Consider the following 25,199-nt stretch of genomic DNA (forward strand, 5'->3'; position numbering starts at 1 on the left):
CAGAAATGCATTTGTATATTATAAGATGGACCACTGAGATAAAATCCTTGTGTATGTCAATGCACAAACTGGTAGCAACAGTACTCAAGCGTTAAGACTGTCAATGTACATGAACTTGCCCTTATCTCTGGAGGAAAGCTTGTTGATTTCAAAACATATCTTTGAACAAAGAGATGTCTCCCATTATTATTCAAGTATTGCACTTAGCAACTTGAGAAGAAGGAACTTTGATATCATTGGTGAAGGTGTGTGTAGACAGTCTCACACTCCTAACTGAGGAGGAAAGAAGAAACGTGGGAAAACAAACTGTATTTAAGAAGATTACAAGAAATTAAGCCAAAATTTTAAATTGTACAAACTATAACCTCTGCTAAACCCACTACTGGTGGTTTTCTTTTCTCTTTTGTAGACCTATTCTATAATGGCTGTGACTAATGAACTCCCAGAGAATGAGTGCTGATTTTGTATCTTGGTTTGCTTTCATAGTGAATTCTGTCTGCAGTTCTGTATAAGTGTATCATCATAAACCAGTTTTACTGGTTTTCGTGCAGTCATGTTCGCTGTTTGTTCACACAACTCACATGTTCAGCATTTGCAAATTTATAGAAATTTCAAGACTGTTTCCAGATTTTAAAACCTTCTCTTAGATATTTCATTGCAGGAGTTTTATTTCATAGAAAGCTGGAGAGAAAGTTAATGTTGGAACACAAAGAAAGTAGCCTGAAAATGTCAATAAAAGTGGAGTGAGACTGAATATTAAAGTAGTGAAATTTGACAGTGCTTGTTATAAAATGGTGTTTGGGAAGAGAGGGTCCATAAAATCTGAGTTATAATGGGTGGGTGGGGCTGCAGTGGCTGGTTTCATTGCACATGTGTGCAGCCAGCTAGCCGTTTCCCACGTGCCGGTCAGCTTCCACACTGAAAAGCAACCTGAATTTCGAGTCATCATGGTACTGCCAACGTCACTGCTTGTGAGCCTGCATGCACAGTACACAGAAAGTGACGTCCTGATGACATGGAAGTTTAGCATAAACACAGTCAGTGCACATGAAGCAAGGCAGCCAGCTGCCTACATTACGTAGTAAATTAGGTCCTCCTGCCATTTGTGCTATAAGCAAGTCTGTGTTATAACAAAATGGGGTTGTACTATAGCACACTGATATCTTGATTGTTGAACAGGTTTGCTGATTTACAGAAGTTGAAGTTCTTTGTTTCTTCTGCAATTGAGTTTTATCAGCCTAATAATTACCATTACTGTTCCTAAACAATTAATAATACAATTGGTCGAAGTTTCACAATTCCATGTGTTTCCAACACACAAGCATCCAGCAGCCCAATTAATACATCAGCCTCTGGGGATCTTTTCACAAACAACCAAAAGGAATCCAACTAATGGGAAACAATGGAATTACTTTTCACCCTGGCATTTACATTCTGCAACAGCTGATAAAGATTAAAGAGAGTGTCTTTATAGATCCTGCAGGACTACAACTGAGGACAAAAAACATCTGAGGTATATCATGTTAATTTTTATTTGCATATATTTAGCAGTATTTAGATCTGTGTCATGTCCTTATGAATTCAGCATTGTCACCTGTAATGAAAAATTACACATCACAATATTGCTGGTTTAACCTTCCACTTGCATCGTTGAAGCCTTGGTTGCTCTGTGACTTGGTGTCAGTGAGACAAAATGTTGCATTGCATCACTGCCAATTGTGCAAGATAATTGACAATATCATAGAATTTGGCAGTTTCACATCAGGGTTGAGATCATCTATTGTCATGCTGTTGAAGTTGCAACGTTAAGGCTGAACAACAACCTAATAATGAAAAATAGCAGTTTCAGTTATTTTATTTATAATGTGACCATCATTTGGAAGCCAATGAGCAGAGTGCATGCTCTTCTGTTTGCTCATAGTGCTCTTTAACTTTATTTACTGGTGGTATTGTTTGATGTGGTTTAACTAGAGCCTAAAACTCTTAAGAGAGGTTGGGACGAAGAAGGCCTTTGGCTCATTTGATCTTATCTTTTCATTTTTTATCATTTCACCCCAAAATATAGTCAATTCACTTTGCAGTGTATTCTGTGAAGCATTTTGAAATTGCCTCGGCATAAAATTCAGTTTGCTCTCTGGAAAGTTCAATCTCTGTCTAATTTTCAGTGAACTGCTGTAGTATTAAGATATAGCCCTTAACAAATAGACTCTGTAGATTAGCTTTATTCAGTTCCTGCTCAATACAAATAGCATGAATTCCAAAACGTCAGGGGCATCAGACACAGCTTCATAATTTCCATCCCACCGTTATAACCAGTGGTGGTGGTGATAAAAGTGTCACTAGCAGGGCCTAAGAAATTATGGCTTCCACCAGCCTGACACTCTGCTTGTAAAGTGCCTCTTCAGTATCTCTGTAATTATGGTGTAGGAATAACTTTTTTTATAAAAGATAACTCCGAGTAATTTTCTTATATAATAGTTACTTCAACCAAAAACATTGTTGAACTAAGAAAGAAGACTGTAATTACTCTCATACTCTTAAGATACTGAATTAGTGTAGACTAATAGGGCTTGTGGCATTCAGGTTTGTAACAGATATCTTTGGCCACTGCTTTCTCTTTCCTGTTAGTGAGACTGTCCACACTATAAATGGAGTTGCTCAGGAACACTTTCTGAAGCAGCACTGAGCTATAAATTTAATGTAACACTCACTGATACATCTGTCAGTGTATACATTGTTGATCTAAATAAGAGGCAAGTGTGGTGAGTCTGTCCCTCAGTAGCCACCAAATGATGGTGCATAGGGGCTAATGAAAATGGAATTCATGATATGCCACCTTATTACATTTAAAGTGGTCATTTCTAATAGACTAGGAAGACCTGGTAAGTTTGAACAGGTCGAACTGGGATCAAGAAGGATGGTTGAGCGTACTTCAACAAAGGCTGGTTCAGCAAATGATGATTAATCCTCTATTTGAACTTCAGTGTACAAAGGTCAGAATTCCATTGACAGCATTATCCATGAGAGAGTTCCACAGACAGGGCAATTAGTGCATGAAGCTTTTCTGCTAGTATTCCCTGTCAATCTTTTGCATTGATAGATTGCTGAGATGTAGTGCAACATCTCTGTTTGATATAAACATGGTTTAAGCACCAGCATTTCTTGTTAGGAAGATGAGAAAAGATTGACCTATGAAGCTCATCTCTCTACTACCATATCTTAGCATTCTAGCGAGAGCTCAAACCTACGTTTGTCAGTTATATAATGACCAGTCAGAGACTATACTCCTGAAGAAGCACATTTTTTCCATTTGATGCCTGTTAACCATGCAAGCCTAAGCCCTAATGGGTAGGGTAGTCCATGCAATGAGAAGCTTGCCAATGTTCATAATGATAAGCTGTAAGGTGTTAGTTGGTTAAACACTACAGTATTTGTCAACTTATATCTGATATTTCCCGGAGTTAGGTGAGCGGAGTGTGTGTCCCTGAGGAAAGAGTGCATATTCCATACTAAACATTTTGAAACACTTAACACATGGTGATGTGTTCCTGGACTCTGTGAGCCTATCAACCCCATCCTCGCTTGGCTCCATTAGCTCCCCATACGGCATTGGATCCTTGTTCTCGGTTTTAGACACCTCGATAGCCTCACCCCACCTTATCTCTGATCTACAACCCTACTTCTGCAGCTGCTCCCTCCGCTCAGCAAACATTTCATGTCCCCCAATGGATCCTCCCCACCAACAGTCAGTCATTCTATAATCAATAATGATCCTTATATTTGATATAACATTTTATTGCATTGATTTCCTCATGTTTCTTTCTTCTCTAGTTTCTCAGGGTGGTAGCGGAGAAGATCTCACACCTTGCAGAAATCTTTTGCATCGAGGAGATGGGCAGCCAAGGCATCCAGGAGGTTTTAATGTCGGCAAAAGTGACCGCACTAGCAAAAGATCTCAGGCAAAGTGCAGCTATTATCAATGTAAGGAATTGCAGGCTTTTAATTTCCTGAAGCTTCTTTCCAGTTGTAAAATGCATAAATTAATTGATTTTGGTACATGAATTGACTTGAATTAATCGATATTTAGTATTTGTGTGCTCAAATATCCCCTGTGTGACATTGAGAAGGTCTTTAATGTCTTAATAGTATAGTGTTAGATAATGACTGATGTAAGGCTGGTATGTGTTAGAGCAGTATCTAATGTAAGTCTGATGTTTTCTCTAAAAATAGTCAAAGTACCTTTTTTACTTCACAGAATACACCAATACACTGCTTTTTAGATCCTACACTATTTGATCTTCTCGCTCCCTTCTAAAGACTGGAGTTCTTTTATATTGATAGGGAAAATTGAATATCGGAAGAACCCTTTAATTTTGTCTGGTACATCCCATTTGTTCTTTGGGCCATCCCTGTTCAATTATCTTCACAAGGACTTTACACAATGCTTAGGGAGTTATTATTGCCCTTGTAAGCACTAAAGTATGGCCGGCCTTATCCTTGGGGATTTGTGTGAAAAATAGACCAGGGAAAATTATTTTAATGCATTGATGGATTAACAAAAAAGTACAGTGGAAGTTGCGTTAATCTTGGACAAAACACCTGGCCCCAATTCATTTGTATTTCCTGTTTTAAATATACCGGTTAATTCATACAATAATCCGGACAAAATGCTGTGCTGGTTGCCGTCGAACATACTCACTCGGGCATTCTGTGACTTGAGTGGCTCCAGTCAGCCAAGAGGGGGCTCCAGGATGGAGATGGGAGGAGTCTAATTGTGATTAACAGCGGACTACAGCCATTCACAAGTGGCTGGAGTTGGGCTGTCAATCAGTGAGAGGGCGGAGGAACGGGGAAGGAATTTGAGGAGTGAAATTGTGATTGTTTGACAGCTGGAGCCACTTCTGATTGGGTGGAGCCCAAACATTCATAAGTGGCTGCAGGCTGTCAGTCAGCTCGGAGCAGCCACTAATTGGTCAACGTACGGTCCAAAGGGAAGGGCAATGGGATGGCGGCAGCGCTGTCGCTCCTCTACTGGGAAAGAAGAGGTAATGGTATTTTAGTCCACATCGGGCACCGCTTAAACCAGACAAAACGGCAGGTCCCGACGTGTCCGTCTTAACCAACTTCCACTGAATATATTTTACACAGTAAATTGATATTTACTTCTCTGGCAGCAACAGCAGATTGAAATATGATTTATGTTATTTTTTAGGCATTCTCAGAGAAAGTATTGAAGATATTTTCAGCCGACTGCAAAAAGATGACAATTGAAATATTTGAGCAAACCATGCCTGTGGGAAGACACTGGAGAATAAATTACCGATCAGGTAATTAGACTGTAGAACTTTCAAACATACTCTATTCATAATATTTGTCCATTGTTCCTTAAAATCTGTCAATTTGTACAGTCCTGTAGTTCTGAGATGCTACCCTGCGAGAAGCGCTCTAAATAAATACAAATTGTTATTGTTAATAATAATCCTTGCATTTGATATAGGGCCTTATCACATCTTTGAGACATCTCACAGCGCTTCACAGAATATACTGTAAAGTGAATTGACTGTATATTTTGTGGACGTAACACAGCAGCCAATTGTGCACAGCAGTGTCCCACAAACAGTTGTAGATTGAAGTGACCAATTTTTTATCATTATTTATATATTTTTTTGAAGGAATTATTACCCCCGGAAAAGCAATTTGCCAATCGAAGAACAACCTATTTACTGCTAGGTAAACAGAGGTGTGTGGAATAAGGAAACTTGCCCAAAATTTCACCTTGCCGGGAATCAAACCCAGGTCTCTTGCGAGTGAGGCGAGTGCTCTAACTGAGCTACAGGATTCCTGTTGTTACAACAGGAAGGTTGGGAATCCTTAAAATCCTAATCCTCATTATAACAAGTGGCAATAGCGAGTTTCACTAGGCACATGATATCCGGCCGACTTTTTCGCTGTACACAGACCAGTTCTTGTACTAAAAGAAACACTCCAGGCTTCCAGGTCATCAGGTCAACTCCAATGTCACTGACACAATAGGTCGAATAACCTTCTGTGCTGTAAGCTTTCTGTGGTCCTTCAACGATACCTGATAGATGCACAAAGTAAGAAGTGAGATTGTCAGTGATGACGAAGAAGTTAGCCATTTTTTAAGCACAGATAGGTAAAATGTCTGATTTTCAAGACATCAGGTCGCTGCTGACATCACTTCCTGAGCATGTGCAACAAAGCAGGAAGTAACAGTGACCTAATAATCCCAAAGTCGGCCATTTTAGGGCTGGCCCCATGCATGTGCAGTCAATGGGTTTGGAAGAAATTTGGGCAGGGGGAACGAAGAATAAAGATTTGACTAACATTATCTGTTTTTAAATAATGTTGCCTGTATGTGGTTTCGTTTTGAATTGAAGGTAGATTGAAACCGAGCTTTATTATTTGGTTTGTTCACTTATAATAATCCTTGCATTTATATAATGCCTTATCACGTTGTCGAAAGACGTCCTAATAAATTACTGGTTGAGTGAAGTTTGACTTCATTATTGTAACATGAATGAATCTTCCAACTATCTTTGTACAGATATTTGAGGATTTGCTTCATTTAATTCAGCGAGCACTTTTCAAATTGATGAATGAAATTGAATCATTTTTTGTTCACTTCAGTTGAGCTCCCAAGCAACCCCAGTGAATATGCAACTGCTGCTGTACAGGCTGTGATTGGCCAGGTTCTGGAGGGAATCCAGCCACTTCCAGAAGATGCTCAAATCATTCCTTTAACCATGGCCTTGACTGCTTTTATGGAGGGCTGGATGGATCATATTCTTAAGCAAAAGATCAAATTCAGGTAATCTTTTAAAGAAGGTTATCAAACATTTTAGATCCCCTATCAAATAAACGCTAATGTGTGCATGTTATATTTCATATACCCAAGGCAAACATTACAAATATCTGCAAAGCATTACTTTAATTAGTTGAAAATTATGTTGTTTTCCACACTGATCAAAATAGCAATGAGTGGAAGTGTTATAAACTTGTAATTAGTGTTTCAGATGATGATTCAGTCTTCACAGTTTGTCATAGAAATTGGTATCTATTGCTTCCTTTCTAAGTTTTGTGCATCAACCTATAATAATAGTAGGGTTTTACTAGGATGAGGAATTTCAATTTTGAAGAGATATTTGAGAACTTGGAGCTTTTTTCGCAAGTGCTGAGAAGGTTATGGGGTGACCTGATACAGTTTTTCAAGATGAGTGGAGGGAAATTGCACTGTGACTGTTAATGTAGCATTTGAGAGCATCCAGAATTTGCCAAATTGTTCAATTCAGTCTTAACTTTGAAGTTGCTTCTCTATAGTTCTTAGAATCACCGAATCTTACAGCACAAAAGGAGGCCATTCAGCCCATTGTGTCTGTAATGGCTCTTTGAAAGAGCTACCAACTAGTCCCACTCTCTTACCCCATAGCCCTGCAAATGATTCCTTTTTAAGTACCTATCGAATTCCCTTTAGAAAGCTATTATCGAATCTGCTTCCACCACCCTTTCAGGCAGTGGATTCCAGACCATAACTACTTTCTGGGTAAAAAAAAATTTCTCCTCGTCTCCCCTCTGATTCTTTTGCCAATTATCGTAAATCTGTGTCCTCTGGTTACTGGCCCCACCTGCCAGACGAAACAGTTTCTCCCTATCAACTTTATCGAAACCCATCATAATTTTGAACTGCTCTGTTAAATTTCCCCTCAACCTCCTCTGCTCTAAGGAGAATAATCCCAGCCTATCGAGTCTCTCTACATAACTAACGTCCCTTATCCTTCTGTGTCTTAAAAGAACTTACAGAAAAACAGCTTCAAAATTAGCATAGTTAACTCTAGATCATTAGATGCAAAGTAAACCTCCATCTACTTTACTTCATGTACACTATCCAGCACCTTGGGACGTCCTCCTGACGTGAAAGGCGCTATACAAATGTAATCTTGTTATTGTTGTTGTTCAGTAATGGGACTGAAAGGAACACTTAGCATAATGCTTCAAATGTCTCCTGTAACCTAAACTGCTTTCTCTGGAAAATTGACAATTTAAGAGATATCAGTTCCAATAAAGTCTTGCACATTGGAGTGATGTACAGACATTTTGTTTCTGAAAACTGGTAGTTTTGCTGTTCCAGTACCTTTTTGAACACTTTTTTTGAACGCCTAATGTGCCTCAATCCAACCTCAGAAGATCCTATTCAACTCCTTTTCTTCTTAATGCATAAATGAGACATTGATTTTCCACATCTGTCACCCAGTGGTCTTCCTAACTGTTATCGTCAGTTAGTGCTGAATTAAAGGCAATTTTCTGCTGTGAGCCCACACTCTGTAGGAACTGGATCGAAAAGACTAACAAAAGAGTCTTTCATCCCATCGACTTGATTCAAATACACGTTGAAATTGCATTATTAAATTTGGATTTTATTCTTTTAGTGTCCAGGGTGCCTTGCAGCTGAAGCAGGATTTTGATATGATCAGAGATTTAATCCGTTCAGAGAAACATGGATTGTCTTTTGAGGTCAGGCAGACTCTCCTGTCTCTCCGTGTCTTCCAACAAATGGACAATGCCATTATCTGCCTCTTGCAGCAACCTACCAGGAAGATCTATGCCCCATCAAATACCTGGGAGCCATTCCGGAGATGCTGTATGTGTTTAGTGTTTTTCTGTTACATACTTTTATGTAAAATTTTGTCTACGATTCTATTACTCATCAATCTGCAGACACTTAACACCTATTTTATACTATTATTCATAAGTATAGTTAAAGGAAGAAATGTGCAGTTTCTTCTTGCTGGAAAGTGACATATTGCCTCAAGCTACAGGATAGCAAATGCAATACAATACATATATAGCACCTTTCTTGTCGGGAGGACATCCCAAGGTACTCAGCAATCTAAGCTTGACATCCGAGCTGGGTCTGGGAGCTGAATGGCGTGGGAGGGGAAAGAACAATAGTGATTAATTATTCATAATAATTATTAGAAAGGTGCAGTAACGAAGCAGGATTCATATAGCTGTACATAAAGGAACTAAAATCAGATATAAATGTTGTATACATTTCTCTATGCTTTAGGGAATATACATATTTCAAACTTCAGTTCAAACAAAGACAGGAAGTCATTTGTGATTTTGTCAAGCACTGTCTCGGTGCTGTGGGCTGGGCGGAAACCAAACTGGAGAGGCTCGAGTAAGGAATTAAGGGAAAAGTGTGAGTGAAATTGGTTGGCAACAATATGAGATGCTGTCCGGCATGGAGGGCGTTATATAAATCCAAGTTATTGTTGTTGTTATGTTCCAGGACCTTGGAGAGGAAGGCCAAGTTTGAGATGGGCTGATAGTGTGCAAAATTTGAATAAAACAAGGGTATTATTTCTTACAACAACAACTTGCATTTATATGGTTCCTTTCATGTTGGAAGGATATCGCAGGCCAGGACAGTCGGGTTTGTATCCAAGCTAGAGCATGGATTCTGGAAGGATGGGGGCCAAGGAGGATGGAGAGTGAAAGATGACCAAAGGCATTGTCAAAGAGGAAGAGCCTGAGACTGATCTTGAAGGGGATGAGGGAAGAGGCTCGGTGAAGGACGGGTTGGTAGGGTTTAAGAAAGTTGCAGAGATAGGATGGGGAAAGACAGTGGAGGAATTTAAAAGTGAGGACAAGGATCCCAAATTCAGTCCTCTAAGGGATGGGGAGATGGGCAATGTTCTGGAGGTGGCGGAAAGCTGAATGTGTCAGAGCAAGGATGTGGGGTTTAAAGAACAGTTGAGAGTCGAACAAGACTCAGAAAAATTACAAGAATTTCTGATCATTTTAATCAGTGTCCTAATGCTACCCATTCAACCTTATTTCAACTTATAAGGACAATGTCTACAATAGTTTCATCTTCATTCATAAGGTACAGAAATGTTCCCACTATTAGAGATGAAGTGGTATCCAGCTCCCCGATAGTTAGTTCTTGAACGTCCAATTTCTGGCTCACTACAACAGCTTGTCATAGTCATGGATTTCTGCCATTTTCACACTGGTGTACAGAATATTAAAGTTTAAGAACACCAATGCAACTTTTTTTCTATTTAAATTCCTCCAATAAGTAACTGGACAACATGCTTCACCCAAACAAATCTCATCATTCTTGGAGAGAAATATTTTCAATCAGCCAATTGCCAACAGTAGCCTTCAACTTGTCCGACCAACTTCACATGGATCACTGTTGCTGATAACTAGGACATTTCTTCAGTAGCTGCTCAGACAAGCCCATTAATCATCAATTATAGGTATTAACAAGCAGCAAGGACACATATCTGTTACACTTCTGTAAAGACCACAACATTCTATTTTGTTCTTACCACTTTACCATTGCTTTGCTGTAATATTTGCTGTGAGGGTTCATCCACAAAACACGGTTACTCCACTTTACAGTATAGTATATCCTGTGATCGTACTTTGAAACATCCTCATGATGTGAAAGATGTTGTACCAAGTGCAAGGAAAAAATTCTCACCACTTTAACCTCAGCAATGCCTTTGTTAACCTTAAAGCGAGCAAAATTATCTCACTGATTTCCTAACCCAGCTTATAATTGTCTCAACACTGGACGCATTCTATGGCGTCCCTTGGCAGATGTCATAGGAGCACATCCTCTATGTTGAAATTGATTTCATCTGACCTTTATAAAAGGAGCCCTTCTGAGTGTAGATCGCTCTGAAAATACAAAACCTACTTAGCAAATAAGAGCCCATAAAGGATTAGTACTTTATACACTCTTGAGATATTATTACTATAGTAGTAGCTTGGATAAGAAATTGGCTGGGAGACAGAAAGCAGAGGATAGTGGTAAATTATTATTTTTCAAACTGGAGGGAAGTGTACAGTGGTGTCTCCAGGAGTCGTTATTAGGTCCACTGTTCTTTTTGATACATGTGAATGACTTGGACTTGGGTATAGAGAGCAACATTTTAAAGTTTGCAGATGACACAAAACTTGGAACCGAAGTAAACAGTGAAGAGGATGGTAACAGACTGCAAGAGGACATAGACTGGTGAAATGGGCAGACACATGGCAGATGAAGTTTAATGCAGAGAAGTGTGAGGTGATGCATTTTGGGAGGAAGAATGAGGAGAGGCAATATACAACACAATATAGAGGCAATATACAATACAATAGCTTTAAAGGGGGTACAGGAGCAGAGAGGTCTGGGGGTTCACATACAGAAGTCTTTGAAGATGGTAGGACAGGTTGATAGAGCCATTAAAAAAACATTTGGGATCCTTGGCCTTTATAAATAGAGGCATAAAATACAAAAGCAAGGAAGTTCTGCTAAACCTTTATAAGTCACTGGTTAGGCCTCAGCTAGAGTATTGTTTTCAAATCTTGGCACAACACTTTAAGAAGGATATCAAGCCCTTGGAGGTAGTGCAGAGGAGATTTACCAGAATGGTACCAGGGATGAGGGACTTTAATTATGTGGAGAGACTAGAGAAGCTGGGATTGTTCTCCGTAGAGCAGAGAAGGTTAAGGGGAGATTTAATAGAAGTGTTCAAAATTATGAGGAGTTTTGATAGAGTAGATAGGGAGAAACTGTTTAAACTGGCAGGTGGGTGGATAAACAGAGGACACCGATTTAAGTTAATTGGCAAAAGAATCAGAGAGTTATTACAAGTTTCACCAGGGAATTGGATGGGTACTTCAAGAGGAAAAATTTGCAAGGATATGGGACAAGAGTGGGTGAATGGGATTGATTGGGTAGCTCTTCCAAAGCGCCAATACAGGCACAATGGGCCAAATGACCTCCTTCTGTGCTGTAATATTCTATGATTCTATGAAAAAAAGTCATTTCATCAGCATTCTTCTCCCTGATGAGGAGAGCAGATTTATCCCGTATTTATTTTTCCATAATTCCTGCTGTTTGGAAACCTCATGGAAAATAAATGTGTGATAAATCTACTTTCTTCATCATAATGAAGAATGCTGAATTCCCCCCCCATCAAAAAAAATTATATTGCATTATTTCTATGGAATAAGCTGGGGAGGGGAGGGTGACCAGATGTAAATGTTTAAAGTTTGCTTTGTTTTTGAAGCTTTGGGAACCAGTTATTTATATAATGATGTACCTCATTCAGCTTTTGAAAGCTGCATTTTCATTGCATCCTTTTTCAAAATAGCTGAGTAACTAAATTCATTGCTGTGCTTTGTTGCAGCTTTTATAACTGAATAAATAAGGGTGCTCAAACAAGGTTTTCAAATGCCTCATCACTTGAGGATATTTATAATTAATATAAACTCTATAATGCTTTTGTGGTGAAACTCTTGAATCTGTTTCTTAATCCAGTGTAGGCTAAATAGAAGCGCCTATGTTAGGCTTTCAATTCTGTGACCTTCCTAATGTATCTTTTCTTTGCTGTAGGCTCCTCTTCCACCAGGACAGTTGACTTCAGTCATGGGAGCTTGAATAGCCTTGACAGCCTGGATTTGCAGACTGGAAGGACCAGAGCAATCTTACAGCCTGAAGCTCCCACAGCCTCTGACCTTCTCAGCAAAATTAGGGCAACTGGGCACCCAGAGTCCTATTTGGCTGTAAATCAGCAGGAGTGGCTTGCACTGAGAGTGGGTAGTGATAGACGGTGGAAAGCACTCCGTTTGCCTTGTATGAAGAAGAGCCCTGAACAATGATTTGTTAATATTCTTAGCACTGTGCTCCCCAAGTGTTTCATTTTGATTTCTAAATTATAATATCCATTTAAAGTCTGAGCCATAGAAAAGTATTACACCAAAGCACTTTAATGCATGCTTTTTCCTTTCATTTGAAATACTGTGCTAGTTTGGAAGCATTCAGCCTTGACTTATCTGAACTGGGAAAGGGTTAAGCTTCCTTTATGGTCAATAATTGACCTTGATTCAAGGGAAAATCTTGAGCTGTTTTGTAACTCTTGTGAAAAATGAACATAAAGTTAAATATTAAAAAAATGATGATAGACCTAAAACTTTCTTTGGTGAATGTCTCTATGTTGTTTTACAGAAGCAAACTAGACATTCTTAGTTTACTTACTTTTACCTTTTTCTACGTGCATAAGGTGCTAATTTTGTTGTATTGCATTTCACAAAGATTCTATATGCACTTTTTTTTAACCTGAAAGTGAGTTATGTAAGAATTTGACTGTCATCTTCTTACATATAAAGTAAACCGAACTCGAATGAAACCTCATTACCAAAGGAGTCATCTCTGGTGGTTTACATAGTCTTTTAAAAAAAAGTTAAAATTTTTCAATTGGATTGTGTTTAGAAGAGACTTTGTATTTTTGGGGATCAGGCAAGAAAAACAAAACATAATACATATGTTTTGTCTGGTTTTCTTTCCCATGAAGGAGTTTGTATTCAAATCATATTAAAAGTGGCATTACCGTTCTCTTTGTTTAAATTTGCAATTTTTAAGTACAGAATATCAGTTTTTAAAGTAATTTAAAGGATTACACAATTTCATTGGTGCGCTTTCCCAGTTGGATGCGATGTAAGATGCGCAGTGGAGGCATGTCTAATGATTCAAGGCTGGCAAGATTTCCAAAAGCAATAATAGATAAATCTTTATTGACAGATTTTTTTGCTCAACCGGGTGTCTGACACCTGCAGAAACCTTTCGCCATGCTTAAGAGTATCCAAACCAAACAGAGTTCCACATTTCCTTCTCCACATGGAAATTTCCATATTTGGAATGGAATGTGCACTCTTCCCCGGAGGGACACATCCTGCTTACCTAATTCCAGAGAATATTAGGTGCAGTTTGGCAAAGACAGGGCTTGGAAACCTCCAATGAAGTGTGTGTTTGGGTACTGCTGGAGTTCAACCACCTAAGACTCCGTAGAATGCCATTGGGAGAACTATCTGGCAAGCTTCACACTTCTTGTCCAACTAGCACCACCTTTATCTTGGCTTGACTTGGGTTAACTTGAGAAGAAAGCCTGCGCCAGTGACCAATAAAGGTAGATTCCAAGCCCTGGATATACAACACACATTTACATTTATATAGCATCTTATGTCAGGAGGATGTCCTAATGCACTGGGTGACAGTGGAAGTAATCAATAGGTACCTATGTGTGTGTGTGTGTATTGTAATAATCCTTGAATTTGGTATATCACCTTTCACGTCAGGAGGACGTCTCAAAGCACTTCACAGGATATATTGTAAAGTATAGTGACTACATTTTGTGGGGGTAGATTCACTAGATTATAGGTTTATGGATGTGTATATGATAATAATAAACAAAGGGATACTATTATCGGTATTCTGAATTCATAACAGTAGCTCTAATGCAAAACTAAATTATTGACAAGGAGCCAAACTGCCATTAATTTTTATTTTAAACTTATTAGCAACCTTCCTTTTATGATGGTTCTTAATAATCCAATTGTTGATTACTGCAATTCTCAAGTTCATTTATTTATAGCTACCAGGTAAAACGCTCAGAATTGTTCGTATTTTAAAAGACTCGGGAGACAATTGTGACAGCAGAAAGTGGCTGAGTGAGGATTTATAATGAGAAGGACATTAGTTTGAGTGTTGGTGTTGCTTTCATTTAAAACTTGCCTGATTCTGAACGGATGCCAGGTGTCAGTTGAGCTGCTGAGTACAAAGACTTGCATCACTTGATCCTTGTGCCACACTTGTTAATCACATAGCAGCATTGACAGTAATCTTGAAGCTATCTATAGCTTAGACTTCCCTGCTCTCGCCTGGATAAGGAATATTGTGGCAATTGGGTGAAATTGAGGAGAAATGATAAAATCCTCAATATCAATATAGCTCCCTTCATAAAGGATCAGCCTTGCCACCTAAAGTAATTTGCTTCATACTTCAACTTGGGAAAATTGACCTTGACCCTTTGGTAGGCTGTCCTCCCAATGTTGTATTTTGAGTGACTAACTGAAATCTCAAATGATGAATTGCTCAGAGTAATAGATGAATTTACATGATTATACAACTTGACAACTATTTAATCCAACTTTTGCTTATGGTTGGAGTCGTTAATTATCATTAGTTAAGCTGTGCGTTGCTCCAGGTAGTGCTCACTACATTTCCAAGACACAAGGTGAATTTCCACATGTGGGTGGCATGTATATGTAGAACTATGTCCAGTTTGGATACTCTTAAGCATGATGATGGGTTTCTGCACGTGTCAGACATCTGGCTGACCAAAGGAAAAAACCATACAGACTAGGTGGGATTTCTTGTGGTCTTATATCATGACCATCACAGGTGGTCTGTATTGATGGGCACACATCCTTGACTGTCCATCACTTTGGGACATCCTCCTGACATGAAAGGCACTAAACAAATGGAATTTTTTGTTGTATTAAGTTTGCTGCATTTAACTATCAGATAACTTGTGCAATGAATGAATAACCTTTCTTTGTATTCTGTGGAAAAGGTTTGTATTTAAAACTTACCTGCTATTACCTATTTAGTCTCGAGCAGGCAATCTCAGGACAATCTGCTGGACTTTGTACCTTCATTAACTGATTTATAAACTTTAAAAAATGATGCAATTAGACCACCAGCTACCTCTGGAACACTTTGAGATAAGCGTTTAAGCATGTTAAATTAGGTTTAGGACAATGAAAGTGGACTTGCTAATTTGGACATTTAAGTCCCTAGCTGTTACCACCGTGGATATTAATCCCTGCTGTGGGAGTGCTGTTCGTTCTCAGTGAGCTCCATTAAAGCTCAGAAATGGCTAAGTAAGAGCGTGATCGCAGTACAGAAGTCACCACGCTGGGAAGGTTGAAGCTATTTTAAGCATTCAGGTAATGACGCCAGCATCTCTCTAGCCAATGTGCAAGTTTCTGCAGACTCGCTGCTACAGCTTCTCTTGGTATTCACTCCCCGCGATAGCTCCTAAGAGTCAACCTCAGCTAACGATCCTGTGAAGTGGATACCTGCCTTTGGCCAGGCTGACTGGGATTTTAAGGGCAATGTCCACTCAGCAGTTGTAAATAAATAAAAATAATCCTTACATTTGTTGTAGTGCCTTCCACATGGGAGGACATCTCAAATATATCTGAAATACTGTATATCTCAAATATGTCACAAGCTACACTAGAGTGAAGTGGCAGTGTATTTTGTGGAGTCCTGTAGCTCAGCGGTTAAAGCACTTGCCTCGCAAGTGAGAGACTTGGGTTTGATTCCTGGGCAGGGCGAACGGTTGGGTAAGTTTCCTTACTCCACACGCTTCTGTTTACCTAGCAGTAGTTGGAACCCAGTTGCCAGTTGATTAGTGGATTGCTTTTCCGGGGGTAATAATCCCTTAAAAAAATTATAATTTGGTCATTCAATCCTCGACTTTGGGACACTGCTGTGCACAGTTGGCTGCCCCGTTTTGCCCACAAAATAGTTAATTCACCTAACAGTATATTCTATGATACGCTTTGAGACGTCTCGAAGAATTGATAAGACGCTATATATCAAATGCAAGGATTATTATTATTATTATTTTGGTCACCGGCTGCATATGGAAACCCATCACCATGTGTAAGTGTATCCAAACCAGATGGAGTTCTACATGTGGCACCTATACCTGAAAATTCCTACGTCTGGAAGGAAATGTACATTCTCTCCCCAGAGGGACAAGGAGCAGACTGGCTATAATAATAATAATCCTTGCATTTGATACAGGGCCTTATATCGTTGAGACGTCTCAAAGCTCTTTACAGAATATACTGTAAAGTGGATTGACTGTGTATTTTGTGGGTGAAACGGACTGTAGAGTCCTGTAGCACGCTTGGCTCACAAGCAAGAGGACCCGGGTTCGCCCACAAAATAGACCTCAACCACTACCTAAATCAGACACTATCAGACCAGACCTGTGCAATTCTGTGACTGGATTCATAATGTTTGCTTAACTGACAGCATGTTTGCCGACTCTGCAATTATTCCATCTTTAGAGTAATTCAGTGTTACTAATACAAGGCTAATAATCCTGGAAGATTAAACTTGTCACGGTTTAAATTATCAATAATAAATAAATACCCCTGCAAATCCCCTCAAAAACTCTTTGCTCCATTGTTAGTTTTTCCTCAAAATGAATGGGAGTCAGAAAGCAATTAGACTCTCTAATGACAAAAATATTGATTCAGTTAACATTCAATTCATATCTAATTTGTTTGGTGTCCTCTGAATACACACAGTCATTATATACTGTGTATTAAAAAAAAGTTAAAAAGGGTTAGAGTAGATTTGCCCCAACATTCTTTTTGAAATTAAGCTTCTTATCAGCGATGTTTTATCTATTTATTGATCCCTAAGGTACCCCTAAGATTGCTGCCACCATGTAATAAGGTTCAGAGAACAGCAATGATGGTGCCACCTCTACAGCACTAGATTTGTATTTTGAGGCAGCAAAATCCAGACTCCACAAGTTGCCCAAGCAAAGAAGCGCAGTGGTTAGTGCCCTTGCTTTGCAAGCGAGAGGACCTGGGTTCGATTCCCGAGTGGGGTGAAACGTTACACAAGTCTCTTTACTTCACATGCCGCTGTTTACCTAGCAGTAAGTAGAAAGCCGGTAGTTAGTCAATTGGGGGATTGCTTTTCCGGGGGTAATAATAATAATTTGGTCACTTAAACCACGACTGTGTGCAATTGGCTGCTGTGTTTCGCCCACAAACTATACAGTCAATTTACTTTATAGTATATTCTTTGAAGCACTTTGCGACGTCTCGAAGACGTGATTGGATGCTATATCAAATGCAAGGATTATTATTATTACTTGTCAGAAGTGGTTTATTCATAGAGTTGTGAAGGGATGTGGTTCACTATAATTCAGTGTGGAGACACACAGCCAGGCAGACACTGGTGAGGAGAGAGTGCTGTTATAGCAGAGAGACACTGTGAGTCCCTTGGTGAGGAGTGTTGTACAATGGAGAGACACGATCCATGAGATTAGTGCTTTTACAGTGGAGAGACACAGTGTGTGCTGTTATAGTGTGCTCTGGGTCACTGAATGCCTGATCCAAAGAGAAATTCCAATATATCATTTCCATTTATCCACCTCATACAGAAGCCCTTGTTCAAGCTCACACATGATCCAAGCAAAACATTCCTCAGCAAATTAGTTATGTATTTATCAAGGGTCAACTGGGTCTGGATCTGTAGCTTGGTAGCTGGAACCTACTGATTCAGGTCATTTTCAACTTGGTACTCTCTTTATTTTTCAATCAAAAATAAGATAGTAATATAATATAATAACAAACTCTTTTCAAGCTTGAGAGAATATGACTCAGAGATTATAAACCAGGTTTTAGCTGATTAGACTCTAGCAGTTACCCCAACGCACACTCTGGGGTCCCCAAGCCTTGGCTCTCGCCAACTTGCACCTAATACTTTCCGGAATTAGGTAAACAGGATACATCTCTCCAGAGAGAGAGAGAGACAGCTATTCCATACCAACAATCTATCTCTGGGATTTCCATGGGAAGCATGGAAACTCAGTTTGGTTTGGATACTCTTAAGCATAGGGATGGGTTTCCGCATGTGTCAGACACCCGGCTGCCCCCCAAAAACTCAGGACTTCATAGAAGTAGATAGCATTTTAAGTGGGATCAAATAAGTGGAAGGCGCTTAAGGCGGATGCCAGTTAACCCCGGATGCCGGGTAAATCGGCTAGAACACCTAGCCCTGATTCATTTGTATTCCTACCTATTTTAAATATGCCGGTTAACTTGCCACCACTGCGTCTCACTCACTCATCACGAGTGGCTCTGGGATGGAAATGGGAGGAATCAAATTGTGATTGATTGACAGCAGACTCCAGCCATTCACAAGCGGCTGGAGTTGGGCTGTCAATCACTGAGGGGGCGCAGGATCGGAGCAGATACAAGGGAGGGAATGGGAGGAGTCAAATTGCAATTGCTTGACAGCTGGAGCCACTTGTGAATGGCTGCAGCCCAGACATTCATAAGTGACTGCAGGGCTTTCAATCACCTCGGAGCCACCGCTAAATGGTCCCCTTCCCTTCTCAGGGAGGAGACTCTGCCACTGCTCTACTGGGCGGGAAGAGGTAATGGCACTTTGGTTAACCTCGCACGCAGTTTAAGCCGGACCAAATGACTGGTCCCGATCTATCAGTCTTAGGTGGCTTCTACAGTATGTACAAAAATAACTTGCATTTCAAATAAACCTAGATCAATATTTTAGGATGCATCAAGACGGTATGACAAGAAGACATAGATTTAGAGTTGCAAAGGGCAGTTGCAGGACAGTCACAAGTTTTTCTTTACTCAGAGGATGATTAACAACTGCAACAGGTTGTCAGGAAAGGGTGGTTGAGACCAGGACACTGGACTCATTAAAACAACAGCTTAATGCTGTGATGGGGGGGACAGTGAGGTGGGTGTTCTGGAGGGGTGAGATTGGGATCATAAGATCGGATGAAGAAGGCCGAAAGGCCTTTTTCATCCAATTTATAATCCCGAGAACTTGGATTGAGGTGGTGGGGTGGGGGGGAACAAATTGGCTACTGAGTTTGCCTACAAAATACACACTTTCTAGTGTTACAGTGTGAAGCGTTTTGAGATGTACTCCCAATGTGCAAGGTGTTGTATCAAACCCAAGGATTATTTATGGTGACGGTGGAAGCAGAAAATGTTGATTCTTTCAAATGCAAATTCGATTTCCTTTAGTAAATTTTAGGATACAGTATTTGAATGGTTCAGGACATGACACAAGTGTACGAATGCCAGAATGGTTGAATGCAAACTGTATGGACCTTGTTTTTTTTTCATCTAGCGTTTCCTATGTTTCTATTGTTATCGAATCTCTTGAGATGATACAATTTCATTTCTCACTCTTGTGATTCTATATTTATGGAGAGTTTGCTACAGGAAACCCCTAACCCAGCTGGTCCCATCTCCCTCCAGACCAGCCAGACACAACAGTGGAGCCGACTTCGCATGTCACTGCCCTGAGGGCAAACTGGGAAATGGAGTCAGGCTGCAGATGGGTGGGAATGTGCAGCTGGTGTTGCTCAGCACTGCCAATATCCAGGAATGACAGCCCGGAACTGGAATCGTAAGAACTTTCCTCAGCCTGCAATGGATTTGTGTCTTAAAGGCCAAACATGTGATCAAGAAATGGCAGATACATTCACTAATTACACATAATTTCTTAGCCTCAATTTCTGGGCTCAGTCTGCAGTTCTGGGTGTCTCATTATATCGATAAATGACGGTGTAAAATATGATGTCGCATAACACATTTGATGCATTAATTATCACATTAGCAGGAAGGATTTGCAGTATTTTTGGGCACTGCTGATGACAGTCCAGCTAGCCTGGCTCATCGGTAGGACTTGGAATGTCAGACCAGTCACTGAAGGCAAGGAATCCTCCCACTCAGCTCTTAATAACCCTGCAAGCCAAAGCCCTAATGGGTAGGTTCGTCCTAGCTAGACAAGCAGTGGGAAAACTTGCCAGGCAATGGTCTCAATGGCAAGCTATGCGGTTTTAGCTGGTTAACTTCCAGCAGGACTCCAGCGCACACTCTGGGGCCCCCAAGCCTTGGCTCTTGCCAACTTGCGCCTAATACTCTCCAAAATTAGGTAAGCAGGATGTGTCCCTCCAGGGAAAGAGTGCGCATTCCATTTCAATACATGGGGAAATTTCCACGCGTGGATAATAATCATCCTTGCATTTGATATAGTGCCTTATCAAGTCTTCGAGACATGTCAAAGCTCTTCATAGAATATACTGTATAATTTATGGGTGAAACATGACAGTCAATTGCACACAACAGTGTCCCACAAACAGTGGTGGATTGAGTAACCAAATTATTATTTTTAAAATAATTTTAGAAGGGATTATTACCCCTGGAAAAGCGATCCACAATCGACTAATAACAGAGTTCCTACTTACTTTGGAGTCCTGTAGCTCAGTGGTTAGAGCACTCACCTCGCAAGCGAGAGACCTGGGTTCGATTCCCGCCAGGGTGAAACCTTGGGCAAGTTTCTTTACTCCACGCCTGATAATGATCCCTCAAAAAAAATTGGTCATTTCAATCCACGACTGTTTGTGGGACACCGCTGTGCGCAATTGGTTGCTGCGTTTCGCCCACAAATATACAGTGAATTCACTTTTACAGTATATTCTGTGAAGCGCTTTGAGACGTCTCGAAGACGTGAAAAGCGCTATATCAAATGCATGGATTATTATTGTTATTACTGCTACAACATAATACAAATTTTCATTTATAAAGCACCTTTCACATTGGGGGGAATGTCCCAAGATGCTTAAATTCCTCCTCCCCCAAACCCACGGTACTGTCATTAAGTTTATCAAAGCTGCTGAAGGCCACCAAGCCACACACATGGTGAACACCGTAGAGTGTGAACAGTATTGGAAGGTTTCTGACTAAGGCGCCAGTGTTGCAGGCCTTTCTTGTATGTGAAAGGTGCTATATCAACATAAATTGCTGTCGTAGAACAGATAACTAAGTACAAACACCAGGGCTCCAGTCCTCTTTGGATCCATGGGAATGTCAGTGTGGAATGCAGTTGGGTCACGGTTCAATAATGGGCAGCCAGCAATCGGCTGATACCCTGCAGTTTTCACTCAATTACCTTTGGGAGGCTGGGAAAAAAAAGCCTGTGGAATCGAATAATTTGAGACATGACATGTCTCGTATGCTTGGAAGAACTAGGCAAGATCTAAGGTACCCAAAGCTTTCCACTCTGTTGTAGAATAATCCATATAGAATTAATTGCTGCCAACATCTCCATTATTGTACATGCGACTACCAGGATGGTAGAAGACGGACTAAATGGACCTTGTTTTTTTTTGTTTAGCAATTCCTATGTTCCCTAAGTAATAATAATAATAATCCTTGCATTTGATGTAGCGCTTTTCACGTCGGGAGGACGTCCCAAAGCGCTTCACAGAACACACTGTAAAGTGAATTGACTGTATATTTGTGGGCGAACGCGGCAGCCAATTGCGCACAGCAATGTCCCACAAACAGTCTAGATTGAAAATGACCAATTTATTATTGTTTTTGTTTTTTGGAGGGATTATTATTAGGCTCTGTGTGGAGTAAGGAAACTTGCCCAAGGTTTCGCCCTCTGCCTGGAATTGAACTCAGGTCTCTCACTTGCAAAGCGAGTGCTCTAACCACTGAGCTACAGGACTCCGTCCAAGCTAAGTCTTGGAAGGTGTGACTGATTTTCACATGGTCCTTGCATTAACACTGGAAGGCAGTGAAAACTGCATAGGCCCATTGGTAGAACTGGGCTGCAGATATTACATGGACCATATTACATTTCCTTTTATAGTCCTCCTAACCTGAACTACGAGCACACAATGCAAATGTGAAATATGACAAGCCTCTAGCAAGACTACAGATTGGAAGAATTATTTTCTTACAATAGAATCCAAATTCACATCTGTATAAATTCATTTCATGTTGGGAGGATGTCCCAAGGCACTTAACAGTAATAGCTTGGCACCTGAGCTGGGGGTAGAAGCTGAGCTGGGATCGGGTGGGGAGATTAAAGATAACTGAAAGCGGAGTTAAAGTGAAGAGAGATAATTAGAGATGTTAACTGGGAAATCCGTAAAACCAGATATGCTGTGTGACTGGAGCGGGTAATAATAATAATAGTAATTATGCCAGATGGTTTGATGTAGTGCCTATAACAAATTACATTTGTACAGCGCTTTTCATGTCGGGAAGATGCCCAAGATGTTGGACAGGCAGGGATTTGGACCCGAACTGGTGGTTGGGATCAGGAGGGGTGGGGAGGGTTGGGGTAGGATAGTGACCGAACACACAGTTGAAGAGGAGAGTCTTGAGATGTGCCTTGAAGGAGGAAACGAGGGAGCAATGTGAAGGGACTGGGGTGGAGTTCCAGGAGGGGAGGGAGGGCAGAGAGGCTGAAGGCCCAACCGCCGATGGTGAGGTGGGCCGGGCCAGGCAGGGGATGTGGAGCAGGGAGCGGTGGGAGTGGATAGGTCAATGCATGTCACAGTTAATTGCCTACACAACATACAATCCCCACACTTTACAATAAATTCTATGAAGCTCTTTGAGATGTGAAAGACACAATATCAAAGATAGGGTTTATTATTATAAGTGTGGTGATTGTGCATCTACAGATAAATGTGGCAGCCAATTTATGGAAGCCTTGATGTGCAACAATGTGAATTGGATGATCAGTGTTATCTTGAGGATCCCACCTGAAGACTTTCCTCTTTGACCGTGCCTAAGGTCACTTCCACTTTCTTCCTGGCTTGGCATAAAACAACACGTAAGACGCTACCCCATGTGAAGGGCGCTATACAAATGTAATTTTGATTTTACTTAATTGCAAGCTATTGTCGTCATGTGCTTTCTTTTAATGATTTTGGACAAATATCTGGATTTCAAGCCTTGTCAGAGAGAGGTAGAACAGCTAATAACAGTGCTCTACTCCTCCAAACAGCAGGGCTCCTGGCCAGCTCCACCTCTTATCACTCTGTGGTAGCCTCTGTTTATTTACTCTGACCAATGCATTTCACAAACCAATACATTTCTGAGATGCCGTCCGACATTAAGCGCTCTATATACATGCAAGTTGTTGTTGAATTACTGATGCTCTGAGCTTGTGGGAGTTGTGATTCTTCCCACACAGTCCCGTTAACCCCGCAAGCCAAAGCTCTGATGGATAGGGTTGATGGGGTTTGTAATACAAGACGTATACAGCACCTTTCACGATGGGAGGATGTCTCAATCCACTTTACAATATATTCTGTTAAGCACTTTGAGATGCCTCAACGATGTGATAAGGCGCTATATCAAATGCAAGGATTATTATTATTATATCAAATACAACGATCGTAAACACAATGCCAAGCCATGTGGTTTTAGCTGTTTAAACCCTAGCAGAACCCCAATGCAAACTCTTGGGTCTCCAAACCTCTCTTGCCTAAATCTCTGGTATTAGGATAAACAAGGAACGGCCATCCGGGAGAAGGGAGTGCATACTCTACATCTGGTAAATAGAAACCATACTTAAGTGGAACTCTCAATAGTTTGGGTTGGAGACTCTTGAGCCTGGTGATGATTCTCACCTTCAAAACCCTCCATGATCTTTTCCCACGCTACTTCTGTGACCCTCTCAAACTCTACCAACCTGGCTGCACTCTGCATTCAGTGGGCACCAGCTTCTCCATGTCCCCAGGCCTAGCGGCCCCATCAGTGGTAGTCGGGCTTTCAGCATATCTGCCCCACTTTCTAGTACTTTATCTCAGTCCCTCCAAGTTTCCCCTCCCTCACTAAGGTCTGTCTCAAGATTTTCCTCTTTCAAGGCACCTTCCATCATCTGCCCTCCATCCCACCCCATCTCCTTCAACTCCCACCACCCAGCCCCCCACCCCAGCTCAGGTGCCAAGCCCTAACTCACAGTTCATCCATTATAAATTGGCCCCATTGAAGTCTACTCTGTTATTTCATTATATCATAGGAGCTGGTTTGATTTTCTTCATTCTGTCCCCACATCTCTTAATATCTCGACTTTCCCAAATATCCATCCATCCCCTTTTATTCAACCCTCCAATTCAAAATGCTGCCCTTCAGATGAGACGTTAGATCAAGGTCCCCCCTGTGTGCCTGTTCAGGTGGACGTTAAAGATCCCACACCACTGTTCAGAAAGAGAAGAGAGGTTCTCCCAGTATCCTGGCCAACAAGGAGGTGAGCATGCTAACCACTAGGCTATGGGGCTCCACACAAAAGGCGTTATTATTGGGATTCTAAGCTTTGAACAAAATTCTTGTTAAAGACGTGGGGGAAGGTTTGTTCTATGTGAAGCTGTTAATAGAGAAGTTGGTATATTAATGCGAATTCCTGGCCGAAATACCTGCACGTCTATTTTGCTGATTTACTGCTCTCAATAACTTCCCACAGTCAGGTCGGATTTAACCGTGCAAATTAATCCGCTTAACGGCAGGTTAACCATTCGATCTTTGGGTATGAGTCAAAGTTAATTTCACCGCTGGTAACAGAAAGCAAAACATCATTAAAGCATCATCAATCTTCATGACATTTCCACTTCTTGGCCCAGGGACAGGCCGAGTTATGGGACTCTCCACATCCCTTCACACTGCTGGAGGATGGGGATTGAGCAAACACTCACAGTTTACAAGCCAGCTGCACGTAGTGAGTGAATTGCCAC

At 40.7% G+C, this 25,199-nt stretch overlaps 1 protein-coding gene across 3 annotated transcripts in view; it reads left to right on the forward strand.

Annotated features, from left to right (window-relative positions):
* ccdc142 (coiled-coil domain containing 142) overlaps nt 1–12,995 on the forward strand; it is a 48,451-nt gene extending 35,456 nt beyond the window's left edge. For all 3 annotated transcript variants that reach the window (XM_007897946.2, XM_042343276.1, XM_007897947.2), the window contains exons 9-13: nt 3,832–3,981; nt 5,213–5,327; nt 6,652–6,832; nt 8,448–8,659; nt 12,419–12,995. In XM_007897946.2, the coding sequence (XP_007896137.1) occupies nt 3,832–3,981; nt 5,213–5,327; nt 6,652–6,832; nt 8,448–8,659; nt 12,419–12,684 (924 nt within the window). In that variant the 3' untranslated portion in view covers nt 12,685–12,995. The remainder of the gene's footprint in view (nt 1–3,831; nt 3,982–5,212; nt 5,328–6,651; nt 6,833–8,447; nt 8,660–12,418) is intronic.
* Nucleotides 12,996–25,199: the final 12,204 nt, after the last annotated feature.

This window comes from Callorhinchus milii, unplaced genomic scaffold, assembly GCF_018977255.1.
Source record: "Callorhinchus milii isolate IMCB2004 unplaced genomic scaffold, IMCB_Cmil_1.0 Scaffold1, whole genome shotgun sequence".
Taxonomy (NCBI): Eukaryota; Metazoa; Chordata; class Chondrichthyes; order Chimaeriformes; family Callorhinchidae; genus Callorhinchus; species Callorhinchus milii.